Consider the following 14,693-nt stretch of genomic DNA (forward strand, 5'->3'; position numbering starts at 1 on the left):
TGGAAGGACTTTGGGGCCTTGAGTGGTAGTGAGGGAGGGGGTGTAGGGGCAGGTGTAGCACTTGTTCTGCTTACAAGGATAAGTGCCAGGAGGGAGATCAGTGGGGAGGGACAAATGGACAAGGGAGTTGCATAGGGAGTAAATAATCTGTTTAAAATTCCAACTTCCATGAGAAAGGCTAGTGTTGAGCATTGATTAAGTACTTGCTTCAGTAAAATACTCTTAAAGGATTGTTCCTGGTCACAAGCAGAGACTGACCTTTGGAGGTGCTTCTCTTGTTTTGGGATTGGTATCGGTAGATATGAAACAAATAGTAATTTGAGTGAGCAATTGACCAGGATGTAGTGAGAAAATTACAGAGTAGACAAGAGTTTAATTTTATGATATTCAGGTTGATTGAGGGGTTCATCTGAAAAGAGTCATGAGGAAAATAGTATATTAGTTAGCTAAGTGCACCGACAATGTATTAGCCAATTTCAGCATGTCAAGTATAATGATCAGTGCCTAATAGGATTGCCATGGGACACAAATCAAATCATTTCAACACTGAAAAAGTAATTAAATGAGGAAGAGATGATGGCGTTTTAAGAAATGTAGCGGAACAATTAAGGAATTGGAGATTCTGCAGCATCTTCATCAGGAAATTAATTTGCATTGCATTCGATATTTTTTTTAAAATATCACTTTCAGCCAAGGACCTTGTTATATTTGGAAAGGTCTCAAAAGTTGTGGCATTGTTTTACCAGATTCTCATTTGGGAAGTAAGAGACTCAATGATTCCATCTCTTTTGAAAGATGAGTTTCAAATGAGTTCCAGAGGCCCAGTCAACGGCGGGAACAGAGCACTTTGAGGAGGTTGCTCGCAGGTTGGCAAAGCTTGTATAAAAGGGACCATGAGAAGGCCCTGGCGAGCAGGATTAAGGAAAACGTCAAGGCATTCTACAAGTATGTGAAGAGTAAGAGGATGAGGCGTGTGAGAATAGAACCAATCAGGTGTGATACGTAATGGAAACATGTCCATGGGGCCGGCGGACGTAGCAGAGGTACTTAATGAATACTTTGCTTCAGTCTTCACCAGTGAAAAGGACCTTGGCAATTGAGGGGATGACTTTCAGCAAACTGAAATGCTTGAGTATAGACATCAAGAAAGAGGATGTGCTGGAGCGGTTGAGAGGTAATAATTTAGATTAGTCACTGGGACCAGATGAGATATACCTCAGGCTATTGTGGAAAGCGAAGGAGGAGATTGTTGAGCCTCTGGCAATGATCTTTGCATCATCAAAGGGGACGAGAGATGTACCAGAGGATTGAAAGGTTGTAAATGTTGTTCCCTTGTTCAAGAAAGGGAGTAGAGATAACCCAGGAAATTATAGACCAGTGAGTATTACTTCAATGGTGGGCAAATTGTTGAAGATCCTGAGAGGCAGGATTTATGAGTATCTGGAGAGACATAATCTGATTAGGGATAGTCAGCATGACTTTGTCAAGGGCGTGTCATACCTTAAAAGCCTGATTGAATTCTCTGAGGATGTAACAAAATACATTGATGAAGATAGAGCAGCGGATGTAGTGTATATGGATTTCAGTAAGGCATTTGATAAGGTTCCCCATGCAAGGCTCATTCAGAAAGTAATGAGGCATGGGATCCAAGGAGACCTTGCTTTGTGGATCCAGAATAGGCTTGCCCAAAAAAGGCAAAGGGTGGTTGTAGATGGTTTGTATTCTGCATGGAGGTCAGTGACCAGTGGTGTTCCGCAGGAATCTGTTCTGGAACTCCTCCTCTTTGTGAGCCTGGGCCTCTGTACCTCTGTAACTGGATCCATGACTTCCTCAGTAGGAGACCACATTCAGTACGGATCAGAAATAAGGTCTCCTCCTTGCTGACAATCAGCACTGGCGTACCTTGAGGATGCATGCTTAGCCCACTGCTCTGCCCTCCCTACACTTATGTCTGTGCGGCTAAGCACAGCTCAAACACCATCTATAAATTTGCTGACCACACTACTATTGTTGACTGAATTTCAGATATTAACAAGTGGGTGTACAGGAGCAAGATAGATCAGCTGGTTGAGTGGTGTCAAAACAACAATCTTGCACTCAATATCAGTAAGACCTGGGAAGTGATTGTGGACTTAAGGAAGGGGAAGTCAAGGGAGAACACACCAGTGCTCATAGAGTGATCAGCAGTGGGAAGTGTGGCCAGTTTGAAGTACCTGGGAGCCAACATCTCTGAAGATCTATCCTGGGCTTAATGTATTGATACAACTACAAGTTTGAGTTCGAGTAGAATTGGCAAGTCACCAAAGACATTCGCAAATTTCTACAAGTGAGCCATGGAAAGCAATTTAACTGGTTGCATCACCTTATAGAATGGAGGGGCCATTGGTGAGAACTGAAAAAAGCTGCACAAAGTTGTAAACTCAGCCAGTTCCATTGTGGGCATTAACCTCCCCAGCAACAAGGATATTTTCAATAGGAGATGACTCAAAAAAAGTGCCATCCAACATTACGAACCCCATCACTCAGGACATGTCCTCCTCTCATTGCTACCAACAAGAAGGAGACACAGGAGCCTGAAGACACACTTAACATTTTGGGAACAGCTGTTTCCCCTCCACCATCAGATTTCAGAATGGACAATGAAACTATGAACACTACATCACTATTTTTCCCTCTCTTTTTGCACTACTTATTTAATGAATAAATATACTTATTGTAATTTATAGTGTTTATTATTGTGTATTGCATTGTACTGTTGCTACAAATTTCATGACAAATGGCAGTAATATTAAACCTGATTTTGATTTCTTTATACTTGTATCTTGCATCTAAAGGTATTGCATGTAAATTAGATTATGTCTGGTGCCCCCTTCCTTTCCAGACTGAGTGAACGGTTTCAGCCCAGAACATCAACTGTTTATTTTTCTCCATAGGTGTTGTTTGACTTGCTGAGTTACTCCAGTATTTTGTGTGCGTTGCTCAGATTTCCAGCATTTACAGTGAGAGACACAAGAGATGTGTTTATATTTAGTGGCCCAGTTTGGGCTAATGTTAGTTTGCTCAATAGAAAATTCATGGGATTTTTTTTCATATCTGTTTTAGACTTGTATTACTTAGATGTTTTTGAACTTGTAGTTTTGAAACTGGGTTTGTTTGTCTCAGTTCAAACTAATACCAACATTGTTGAAAAACAATGGGATATTGTATAGTGTCATTAAGAATCGTGTGTGTCACACATAGCCTACTTAGAAATCTGAAATTGTGCTTGTGAGTTGGGGTGCACATAAGGACAACACTCTTAATCGGGGTTGGCCATTATCCAAAGGGTGCCTGATTTTGATCTTCAGTATTGATGATTGAGATATTTTTTCAGATCCACTTTGAGTTACTTAATATTTGGCTGGACCTGACCTAATTATTTTTGCTCTACTTAAACCACGAAGATAACTTGAAAAAATGTACACCAAGTTTCTTTGGGACACCAGCTATGATATAAACCAATAAGACTAAAACTACCAATTTTAGCAAAATACCAAAGAAATATCTCTGATGTGATTACAGAGGCTCTTTACAGTGACCAAGGTATCCCATTTGTTTTGGATGGTTCTGGGTCAATTGGTAAAACTTCCCTTACTAATTTGTGGCTAAGGTTTCAAGACAAAACATGATTGCCCTGGCATCATCAGGCATTACACCATACGGTGGAGAAAGCACTCAGCTTTTAAGCTCCCTTTAAATTTGGCAGATATGGTGGCTCCAATATGTAACTACAAAAAAAAAATCTAACTTATTGTCTTGGATGAATGTACAATGTCACATCCAGTAGCTATTGAAAAATCAGATCAAATTTTGCAAGATATAATAACTTATTGGGAGGTGTTACTTTAATGCTTGCCAAGTGCTACCAGTAATTCCATGTGCATACATATGAATGAGCATTTTGTGCTGTTGCCTTTCATAGAAGCAATGGAATGTGAATTATCTTTCTCACTTAGAGGTTTAAGGCCCAGTGCCTTTTGAGGGTAATTATAAACAATTAAGTGCTTTTAATCAAGGATGTTTTTGAGCTGGTTCCTTTTTAAAAATGTGTTTTTGCATTTTTACCCGTTTTATTTAGACACTGCATGTAAAACTACCTTAGTTAACTAATTTTTGGAGATGTTTAATTAATATTGAGCAGCCATTCGAGTGAGATTCATAGAGTCACAGAACACTAGAGCACAGAAACAGGTCTTTCGGCCCAACTAGTCTGTGCCAGACTATTAATCTGTCCAGTCCCATCAACCTGCATCTGACCGTGGCCCTCTCTACCCTTCCCATCCATGTATATATCCAAATTTCTCTTTAATGTTGAAATCGAACCCGCATCCACCACTTCCACTGACAGCTCGTTTCACACTCTTTCAGCACCCTTTGAGTCCCCCTAAACATTTCACCTTTCACCCTTAACCGATGACCTCTTGTTCTAGTGCCATCCAACCTCAGTGGGAAAAGCCTGCTTGCGTTTACCTTATCTAACCCTTCATAATTCTGTATACCTTTATCAAATCTCCCCTCAATCTTCTAGGCTCCAAGGAATAAAGTCTTCACCTATTCAACCTTTCCCTATAACTCAGGTTCTCAAGTCCCGGCAACATCGTTGTAAATTCTTGCTGCACTCTTTCAATCTTATTGATATCAAGTGACCAGAACTTAGCACAAAGCTCCAAATTAGGCCTCACTAATATGTTACACAATTTCAGCATAAAATCCCAACTTTGATTTATGAAGGCCAATGTTCCAAAGCTCTCTTAATGACCCAACACTGACCCCTGTAGCACACCACTTGTCAAGGCCTCCAGTCTATTACCAATCCCTGGCTTCTGTGAAGCCAAAGTCTAATCCAATTTACTACCTCATCCTGAATGTCAAGTGACTGAACCTTCTTGATCAACCTCTCAAACAGGACCTTGCTAAAGTCCATGTAGATGACATCCACTGCCTTGTGTTCATCAGGTTTCCTGGTAACTTCCTTGAAAAACTCGATAAGATTGTTTAGACACAAACTATCATGGTCAAAGCTTTGTTGACTATCCCTAATCAGCCCCTGTCTATCCAAATACTTTCTGGTCCCTTAGAATGGAGTAAGGCTCACTGGCCTATAATTTCCTGTCTTATTCTTAGAACCTTTCTTAAACAACAGAACAGCCTTAGCTATCCGCCGGCATCTCAGCAATGGCTGAGGACATCTTAAATATCTCCGCAAGGGCCCTGCAATTTCTGCACTAGCCTTCTATAGGGTCTGAGGGAACATCTAGTCAGGCCCTGGGGATCTATCTACTCTAATTTGGCTCAAGATGGCAAACACCTCCTCCTCTATAATCTGTACATGGTCCATGACCTAACTGCTGGTCTGCCTCTCTTCTTTTGACCGTGTCCATCTCCTGAGTAAATATAGTTGTAAAAACATCCATTTAAGCGCACACCCATCCCTTTCGACTCCATTCATAGAATACCACTCGGATCCTCCAGAGGATCAATTTTGTTCCTTGCTATCCGTTTTTTCGTAATATATCTGTGGAAGCCCTTAGGATTCTCCCTCATCTTGTCTGCTACCCAACCTCATGTCTGCTTTAGACCTCCTGATTTCCGTCTTAAATATTCTTTTGCATTTCTTATTCTCCTCAAATCCCTCGTTTGCTCCTTCATGCCTATACTGCTATGCACCTCCTGTACACATCTAAAATAATGGCACCATGGATCTGACAGTCCTGTCCCTCCTGCAACCAAGACCTACTAACGGCTACAATGTCATAATTCCTCATGCTGATCCATGCACTAAGCTCAGCTCACCTGCCTTTCCTACAAAAGACCTTGCATTGAATGGAATATTGATGTAATCACAAAGAAGGCATGGAAGTAGCTATAGGAATTTCATTAGGAATTTGAGTAGAATTGCTATGTCACCAAAGACACTTATTTTTACAGTTAGAGCATTCTAACTGGTTTAATCACCATCTGGTATCGAGGGGCCACCGCACAGGATCAGACAAAGATGCAGAAAGCTGTAAACTCAGCCAGCTCCATCATAAGCACTAGCTTTCCCAGCATCCAGGACATCTTCAAAAGTGATGCCTCAAAAAGGCAGAATCCATCATTAAGGACCTCTATCACCCAGAACATGCCCTCTTCTCATGCCTACCATCAAGGAGGAGGTACAAGGAACCTGAAGACACACACTTTAGAAACTATACTTGAAAGGAAGCTTTCTACTTACTATAAAGAGCAAAGCACTTCCTTTGAATCAATGGTGACTAACTCTTTTTTTTACATAATGTTGGGAATGGGTAAAGAATTCCATAAAATTGGCTGTTATCCCTGAACCTGTAAATAATTGGAATGTTTCATTATTTTAAACATGAATGTTATGGGTACCCATAAGCAGAGGGTATAGGTTTAAGTAGGAGATTTAGAGGGGATCTGAGGAAGTTTTTCCCCTACTTAGAATATACTGTCTGAGGGAATATTGGAGGCAGGTATTCTCATAACTTGACATAGGACAAATTTACAGCACATTACAGGCCCTTCGGCCGACAATGCTGTGCCAACCATCTAACCTACTTTAGAGACTGCCTAGAATTTCCCTAGTGCATAGCCCTCTAGTTTTCTAAGCTCCATGTACCTATCTAAGAGGCTCTTTAAAGACCCTATTGTATCTGCTTCCACCACCGCCACTCACAGTGCATTCTACGCACCCACCACTCTCTGTGTGAAAAACTTAACCCCAACATCCCCTCGATACTTATTTCCAAGCACCTTTAAACTATGCCCCCTCATGTTAGCCATTTCAGTCCTGGGAAAAAGCCTCGGCCTATCCACACGATCAATGACTCTCATCATCTTATACACCTCTATCAGGTCACCTCCCATCCTCTGTCGCTCCAAGGAGAAAAGGCCAAGTACACTCAATCTATTCTCATATCCAGGCAACATCCTTGTAAATCTCCTCTGCACTCTTTCTATAGTCTTTCCTGTAGTGAGGTGACCAAAACTGAACACAGTACTCCAAGTGGGGCCTGAGCAAGGTCTTATATAGCTATAACATTACATCATGGCTCTTGAACTCAATCCCACGTTTGATGAATGCCAACACATACTCCTTACTTAACAACACTGTCAACTTGCACAGCAGCTCTGAGTGTCCTATAGACACAGACTCCAAGATCGCTCAGATCCTCCACACTGCCAAGAGTCTTATATATTATATTCTGTCTTCAAATTGGACCTACAAAATGAACCACTTCACACTTATCTGGGTTGAAGTCCATCTGCCACTTCTCAGCCCAATTCTGCATCCTATCAATGTCCCACTGTAACCTATCCAGACTATCCGCAACACCCCCAACCTTCGTGTCATCAGCAAACTTACTAATCCACCCTTCTACTTCTTCATCCAGGTCATTTATAAAAATCACAAAGAGAAGGGTCCAGAACAGATCCCTGCGGAACATCACTGGTCACCGACCTCCATGCAGAATATGACCCATCTACAACCACCCTTTGTCTTCTGTGGACAAGCCAATTCTGGATCCTTGGTCCCATGCCTCCTTACTTTCTGAAGGAGCCTTGCATGGGAAACCTTATCAAATGCCTTACTGAAATCCATATGCTCTATATCCACAGCTCTAGCTTCATCAATATGTTTTGCTACATCCTCAAAGAATTCAATCAGGCTCATAAGGCACAGCCATGCCATGCTGACTATCCCTAATCAGATTATGTCTCTCCAAATGCTCATAAATCCTGCATCTCAGGACCTTCTCCAATAACTTGCCCACCAGTAAAGTCAGACTCACTGGTCTATAATTTCCTGGGTTATCTCTACTCCCTTTCTTGAACAAGGGAACAACATTTGCAACCCTACAATCCTCCAGCACTTCTCCGTCCCTATTGATGATGCAAAGATCATGCCAAAGGCTCAGCAATCTCCTCCCTCGCTTCCCACAGTGGCCTTGGGTATATCTCATCCGGTCCTGGTGACTTATCTAACTTAATGCTTTTCAAAAGCTCCAGCACATCCTCTTCTTAATGTCTATATCCTCAAGCGTTTCAGTCCGCTGTAAGTCATCCCCACAATTGCCAAGGTCTTTTTTCCTGGTGAATACTGAAGCAAAGCATTCATTAAGTACCTCCACTACCTCCTCCGACTCCATGCACACGTTTCCACTATCACACCTGATTGGTCCTATTCTTATACAGCTCATCCTCTTGCTCTTCACATACTTGTAGAATGCCTTGGGGTTTTCCTTAATCCTGCTTGCCAAGGCCTTCTCACGGCCCCTTCTGGCTCGCCTAATTCCATTCTTAAGCTTCTTCCTAGCAACCAAAAACATTCTCATAGCTAAGTACTTGAACCGCTGTGACATGGAAGGCTATGGGCTGAGTGTTAGAAAATGAAATTAATATAGATAGTGTTTGATAGCTGGCACAGACACAGCAGACTGAAGGGCCTGGTCCTTGCAGTATGACTACATTCACTCTATGTTAAATCATTTGTCACCATATGAAATACAGTTTGGATGATAAATTTAGGACAAAGTTTAGAGGAAATAACAATGTAATACAAGATTATTAAAAAGCTACAATTTATTTTTAAAAGGCTTTTGGCACTATATACTTCTGTTCTGAACACAGCTGACCATCTTTAAACCATATTTTCTTTTTTAAGAACCATATACAAAGTCTGAGGCAGCCAAAGTATGATACAACAGAGAAAATAAATCCAGTTCTTTTTTTAAAAAAGCTTTTTTTTTACATTTGCATTAGCTTCAAACAAAAAATGATTTACCCCACCTTCAAAAATGGGAGGCATTAAAATAGATGTGATCTGTATCATAAATCACATTGTGGTGCATTGCAACAAAAATTATTAAAAATTATAATCAAGTTTAGTCTATATACAAATCATACAGTTTAAAAACAGTCTTAAAATAATTTTGTTCTTCCCCTTCCCAGATAAGATCTGTAACTGTATATTGTGTGAATTTCCACTACAGTCACTTCTTTTGCTGAATGTAATTCATCCGTACTCTTCCTTGTTGCATGATTGGAAAACGCTGGTTACTGTGGATTGAAGAACCTGCCAAAGTAGGCACACAAACAACTTTTAGTGGCAGACATTATACTTATACTTGGTGATAATATAAACATTACATTTTTGGTGCAACTCAGAAAAAAGTTATGACCTCAGCTACAATGCTATATCCAAACAATTCCACACAAATATGATAATACCTAGTCCTGTCAGCAAACACTAGCTACTTTGCCTTAACTAAAGAAACTCTTGAACTTGCCTATAGACTTAGTTTACTAGTTACAAATTAGCTGCCGTTTCCAAGTTATGGTATGTACAGGTCAGTTATATGCTGATCTTACCAAATGAACGAACAGCAAAACTTTAGTCATTAGTTCTGTTTCATGGCATTTGACTGTTTCAATCCCTATACCTATTCTGAGGTTTCACAAAAAATCTTGATCCAATTGGGATGAGGGGAATAATGGAACCAATGAATTCAAAGGTTATCTTCTCAGTAGATCTGGGAACAGTTTCTACAGAAAAATCCTGGCACACAAAACTAAGGGATACTTGGTTATTACATAACTGAAAAATGTTTGGCTTCAGTGGTTTATTAAAATTCTACAGGAACTACTTGTTTTGCAAATCTTTTATACTTGTAGGGAATTCATTACAAGCTGAGAAGCAATGTTCCAATATTTACCTGCCTTATCACATAGCAAAAGTTATACCAGATTAGAATGGTTTGTTATTATTGGTACCTTGAGAATAGTAGGATTTGTTCTGCTGAGGATAGTTCGTATTTCCCTGCTGAATGAAGTTTTGAGGCATTCTGTAAGGCCACGGTGCTTGAAAATGAGAAACAGGATGATGCTCCCAAGGTATGGTTGGAGGATTTAGTTTTGCAAATTGTCCCTGAAACCTTTGATCTATGTTTCCGTGGAGGAAAGAAAATGTTACATGTTTGTTTTAAGACATAATTGCTTAAAATGAACACTTAGCAACCTATAAAACCTCCCTTCCAAACTGAGGGATATGTCTTTTTTTTCCATATTTCTTGTGTTTTCATATTTCCTGTTTTAGTCTTGCAAAATGTAAAAGTAATATAATTTACTGCAAGGTATACTTACTTCAACAAACTTAGCAGTTTAAAAACAATGTCACAAGTACAAGCAAAATATTAGCATTGTACTAAGGGCTGTGAATTTAAAAACACTGTATAGGGTTTAATTAGATTTTTTACAAGCAACGAACTTGTAAACATTAGTTCCATTTATAATTAAATTTAAAACAGAGTTAACTCAGAATAATTTTACACAAGTGCAAAGTTACAGCTCAATTACCCCAGAAACCTTAATCAACCTTCTAAAATTTTTGTTGAAGCAATTCTTGCACAAGTAGTAATATTTGTTCAAATAGTGTTTTTCCTGTTGAGATTGTTTGAAATAAAATTCTAAAGATTAAAAACAAAAAAGTTTGTGATTGGTCATAGGCTTTTTTAATGGTTTAATTTCTCCTGAATCAGTAGTCTTTTTATAACTTGTATTGTAATTATATGATATTCAATATATTGCCTACAGTAATCAATTATACAGGATGTATTTTGCTAGTCAATCATTTCCATATAAGATCCATATGGAAACTGCAATTTTTCCTCAGCTGCAATTAGTATTTTATTGATTCCTCCCCAAACACAAATTCATGTTAGTGTTCTATTTTGCAGATCCAGACATGACATTAGTATATGTGCACACATTCAGTTTCCTCATACCAATCAATGGTGATTGATAGATAGGGGTTGGAGCCAGCTAACTTTGGGAAGCAACTGTTGTGCCACAGTGTCTGCCCTAACATAAAGCAACACAGATTGTACATCATACGGTCTTTGCAGTGGGGTGTTCATCAGTGCCACCACAGATCATCAACAATGCAGCAAAGCTCATTTATCATCTTATCTATTAATTTTGCTCCTCATTCCTCTGGACTCGCCATCGTGTATTTTGCTCAATCACATTTTATATAATACATTAAAATGTTGAATGAACTATAAATGAAAAATTAATCATGTCCATTACAGAGTACATTAGAATAATAGCTACATATTAATATAATGAGAAAAAGAAATATACCTGAAGCTCCCAGAGTGCCATTTCCCACTAGTGTGCTGCGAGTCATGTGATTGTGCCATTGTCCATCGTGAGGAGTGTTGGAGATACCCATGGGCCTGGCAGCAGGCTGAGCAAAGATGATACTGGGATCATTGAGGTTCATACTGTTGGGACTAGCTGTGTTGCTGCTAGACCGCATAGGGAAAGGCATGTTGGGGTGACTACCAGATGCAGAATGAAGAACAGCAGGCCAAGTATTAGCGGGCATTTGCACCTGGTGTTGTGGTCTGTGTGACTGAATGAGGCTCACACTGTGCAGGTTGGAATACTGACCTGGATGATGCTGAGTATATGGTAACAGGGGCAACTGAACCTGACGGGTTGGTTGAGCAAGTGTCTGTGGAAGTTTATTTTGAGAACCAGCCTGTTGGGTCTGTGGATGGGAAACAGTAGCTGTCTGAGATGCGTTTGGTGTTAATTGCTGATGCGTAGTTTGAGGAGAGTAAGGAGGCATCTGATGTGGTTCTGACTGAAAATTAGAAACAAAAAAGCAATGAGACAAACTATTGCTCAGGTAAATGGATTTCCAGTTTCTAACATTCTTTCACTAAACCATGTTTTAAGAAGGGAGGAAATAATTTACAAAGTTTTGTGTGTGGCAGGAACGGTAAAGTGATAATAGTTCCAAAATGATTTATTTGATATACCATTTTCAAATACAAATATGGTCACTACAACTATAACGATTCTCCTTATCTGCAACACTTAATTTTCACATAATATTGTTAAATTGAATTCAGTTACAATCAGGGGTTTCTCCAGCGCAGTAAACTTTAAAAAGGATTTAGGGAGAATAATGATATATGCCAATTTCAACATTAGGGACTTCAAGGCTGGAGGAAACCCTGTGCAACTACAATACTTTGGGCAACAACCAAAACCAAATGACTTACACTTTCTGGAGGCTGCCTGCTATGTTGTGGGTAATCCTGATGAAGTTCTGAATGTGACACCGTTGCCTGAGAAGTTGCTACTGTCTGTATACTGGACAGATTCCGTGTAGCCTGAGGAACTTCAAAATAAAAAAATTTTTTAGATTCCAAACAAATACTTAATGTTAACCATATAACAATTATAGCACGGAAACAGGCCATCTCGGCCCTTCTAGTCCGTGCCCAACTCTTACTCTCATAAATGTTGAATAATACTACTTTTTGAATTATTTCACTCTTAATCAATGCTGCTTCTACTTATCATATACTTTCCCTTCTGAAATCGCTGATAATCCTCCCTGAGGAAATGACTGGTTACCCTTGCTCTATTAGGGTGGCAAGAAAAAGATACTAAAGCTGCTCTGGACACCGGGGTCTTATGTTTCTTTGTTTTTTGTGGTAGAGAAATACCAGACCTTCAGACACTTAATATTCTATAACAATGAGATTTGGAACTTGCCTTGAAAAGCAATTCAATTAATGCTTCTCCATTTCTGTACAAAAGTTCCAATGGGATGTATCATCTGCTATCTAATCGCCACCATGCTTCAATGTGTTCATAATTATGGCTCTATCTAAGGATAAAGAACTGGTTAGGAAATTGGCTGAGTAGCAGGAGACAGACGGTAGAAAAAATTAGCAAGGATTCAATCTCCGCCTAGTGTCCTGCAAAGATTTGTACTGAGACCTTAACATTCATGTTACAGATAACCAAAAAGAAAGCCATAATCCGACTTTGGCAGTGACTCAAAATAGCATTGTAAGTCATGTAGGTGGAAGTATAACCAAAAGAAGATATTAATCAATTAAGTACTTATCTGGTTCTTAAGGAAATTAAATCTACCAGCCTTGGCCACTTTGACATATTTGAAATTTAAGATCCATAGCAAAGCTGATGATTTACAACTGCTGATGACTTGCAACTCCTAGCAAGCACTTATCTCAAAGGTAATTTGAATTTGGACAGTCAACACAGACGTTCAGTAATGCATAAATTCTATGAATTAATAAAAAAAAGGCAAACCTTGGATCTATAATTAATAGAAAGAGTGGTTTCAACATGCTAGATTTCAACACTTAAGATAAGTTTGGATAGGCACATGGATGGTAGCTGTATGGAGGGCTATGGTCCAGGTGCAGGTCAATTGGAGTAGGCAGGTTAAATGGTTTGGCACTTGGTGGGCTAAAGGACCTCTTTCTGTGCTGTACTTTTCTATGACTCTGAGTGCTGAAAAGCATTACTCTCCACAGCTTAATCTCTACATTCTCTGAAGCAATATGGGAGTCAATTTTATGAGCACTACACATATACAAAGATTGTCATTGCTTTCAAGTTTTCTTTGGTTAGGAAGAAGCCTGGGGTGACTTACTCAACAATTTTCTTTGTATTTTGAGGAAGAAACCTTTCACTTTCATCAACAGCATTAATACATCTGGACAAGCGAAACCTATGTTCTATCATCAAGCTCCATCACTGAAAATCTATTCTTAAAATATTTTCCCATATATTTTGAGGGAATAACAACACATTTTACCCATGAACAAATATTAAATATATCTTTTCGCAACATTATGATTACCTGACACAGTGTTGTTCCGTGTTCGGGATGTTCTGTATTCTGGGCAATCCCTTCTCATATGACCAGTGTCACCACAGATAAAGCATCGCTTTTCTCTTAATTCTTTTTCTTCTTCCTTTGAATCTTTTGAATCCTTCTCTTCCTCTTTCTCATTCTCTTTCTTCTTCATTCTTAAACAAAGTAACATGCAGTCAATATCTCAATACTTTATTTGAAAAATGGCAACAAACAAGGATAAAACTCTCATTCCTAGTTTTGACTGATATTATTAATAGTTTTTTGTTTAATAACAAAGGGCCTTCCAAGTTACTGATACTTTTTCGAATAGCTTTACAAGGTTTATGTAAAATATTATAGTTCATTACAGCAGGGGTCCCCAACCTTTCTTGCACTGCGGACTGGTTTAATATTGACAATATTCTTGTAGACCGGCCGACCCAGTGGGGGGGGGGGGGTAGGGTTGCCAACGGACAAGGGTAGCAGTCAAATACGTTGTGTTTACCCCGAGTAAGGCTACAATGACCATGAAGCCTTGCGCAGGCACCAGTGCACATGCATGTACCTGCCGATTTTTTCTCGACAAATCGTTGTTGCCGATTCTGTTCGGGGGGGGGGGGTGTTAATCATGACCGGAATATAGGTGCTAAGTGGCTAATGCACTCAATTTCATTTCTAAAAGGGTTTATCTAACGAATTTAATATTAAATACACAGCGCATATTTTCCTCGCATGAATTTAGTGATAAGTCAATTATCAGGGGAGCTTGAAGTAAGTGTTGAATGAACTTCCAGTAGAAGTGGTAGAGGCAGGTTCGATATTATCATTTAAAGAAAAATTGGATAGGTATATGGACAGGAAAGGAATGGAGGGTTGTGGGCTGAGTGCAGGTTGGTGGGACTAGGTGAGAGTAGCGTTTGGCACGGACTACAAAGGCAGAGATCACCTGTTTCCATGCTGT

The 14,693-nt window shown here is 39.5% G+C and overlaps 1 protein-coding gene across 3 annotated transcripts in view; it reads right to left on the minus strand.

Annotated features, from left to right (window-relative positions):
• Positions 1-8,292: 8,292 nt before the first annotated feature.
• The window catches only part of LOC134354903 (terminal uridylyltransferase 4-like), a 72,344-nt gene continuing 65,943 nt past the window's right edge, over positions 8,293-14,693 (minus strand). For all 3 annotated transcript variants that reach the window (XM_063064363.1, XM_063064362.1, XM_063064364.1), the window contains 5 exons: positions 13,736-13,905; positions 12,117-12,235; positions 11,185-11,692; positions 9,817-9,984; positions 8,293-9,118 (listed from right to left, as the gene is read on the minus strand). In XM_063064363.1, coding sequence (XP_062920433.1) covers positions 9,036-9,118; positions 9,817-9,984; positions 11,185-11,692; positions 12,117-12,235; positions 13,736-13,905 — 1,048 coding nt within the window. In that variant the 3' untranslated portion in view covers positions 8,293-9,035. The remainder of the gene's footprint in view (positions 9,119-9,816; positions 9,985-11,184; positions 11,693-12,116; positions 12,236-13,735; positions 13,906-14,693) is intronic.

The sequence above is a fragment of the Mobula hypostoma genome, chromosome 12 (genome assembly GCF_963921235.1).
Source record: "Mobula hypostoma chromosome 12, sMobHyp1.1, whole genome shotgun sequence".
NCBI classification, from domain to species: domain Eukaryota; kingdom Metazoa; phylum Chordata; class Chondrichthyes; order Myliobatiformes; family Myliobatidae; genus Mobula; species Mobula hypostoma.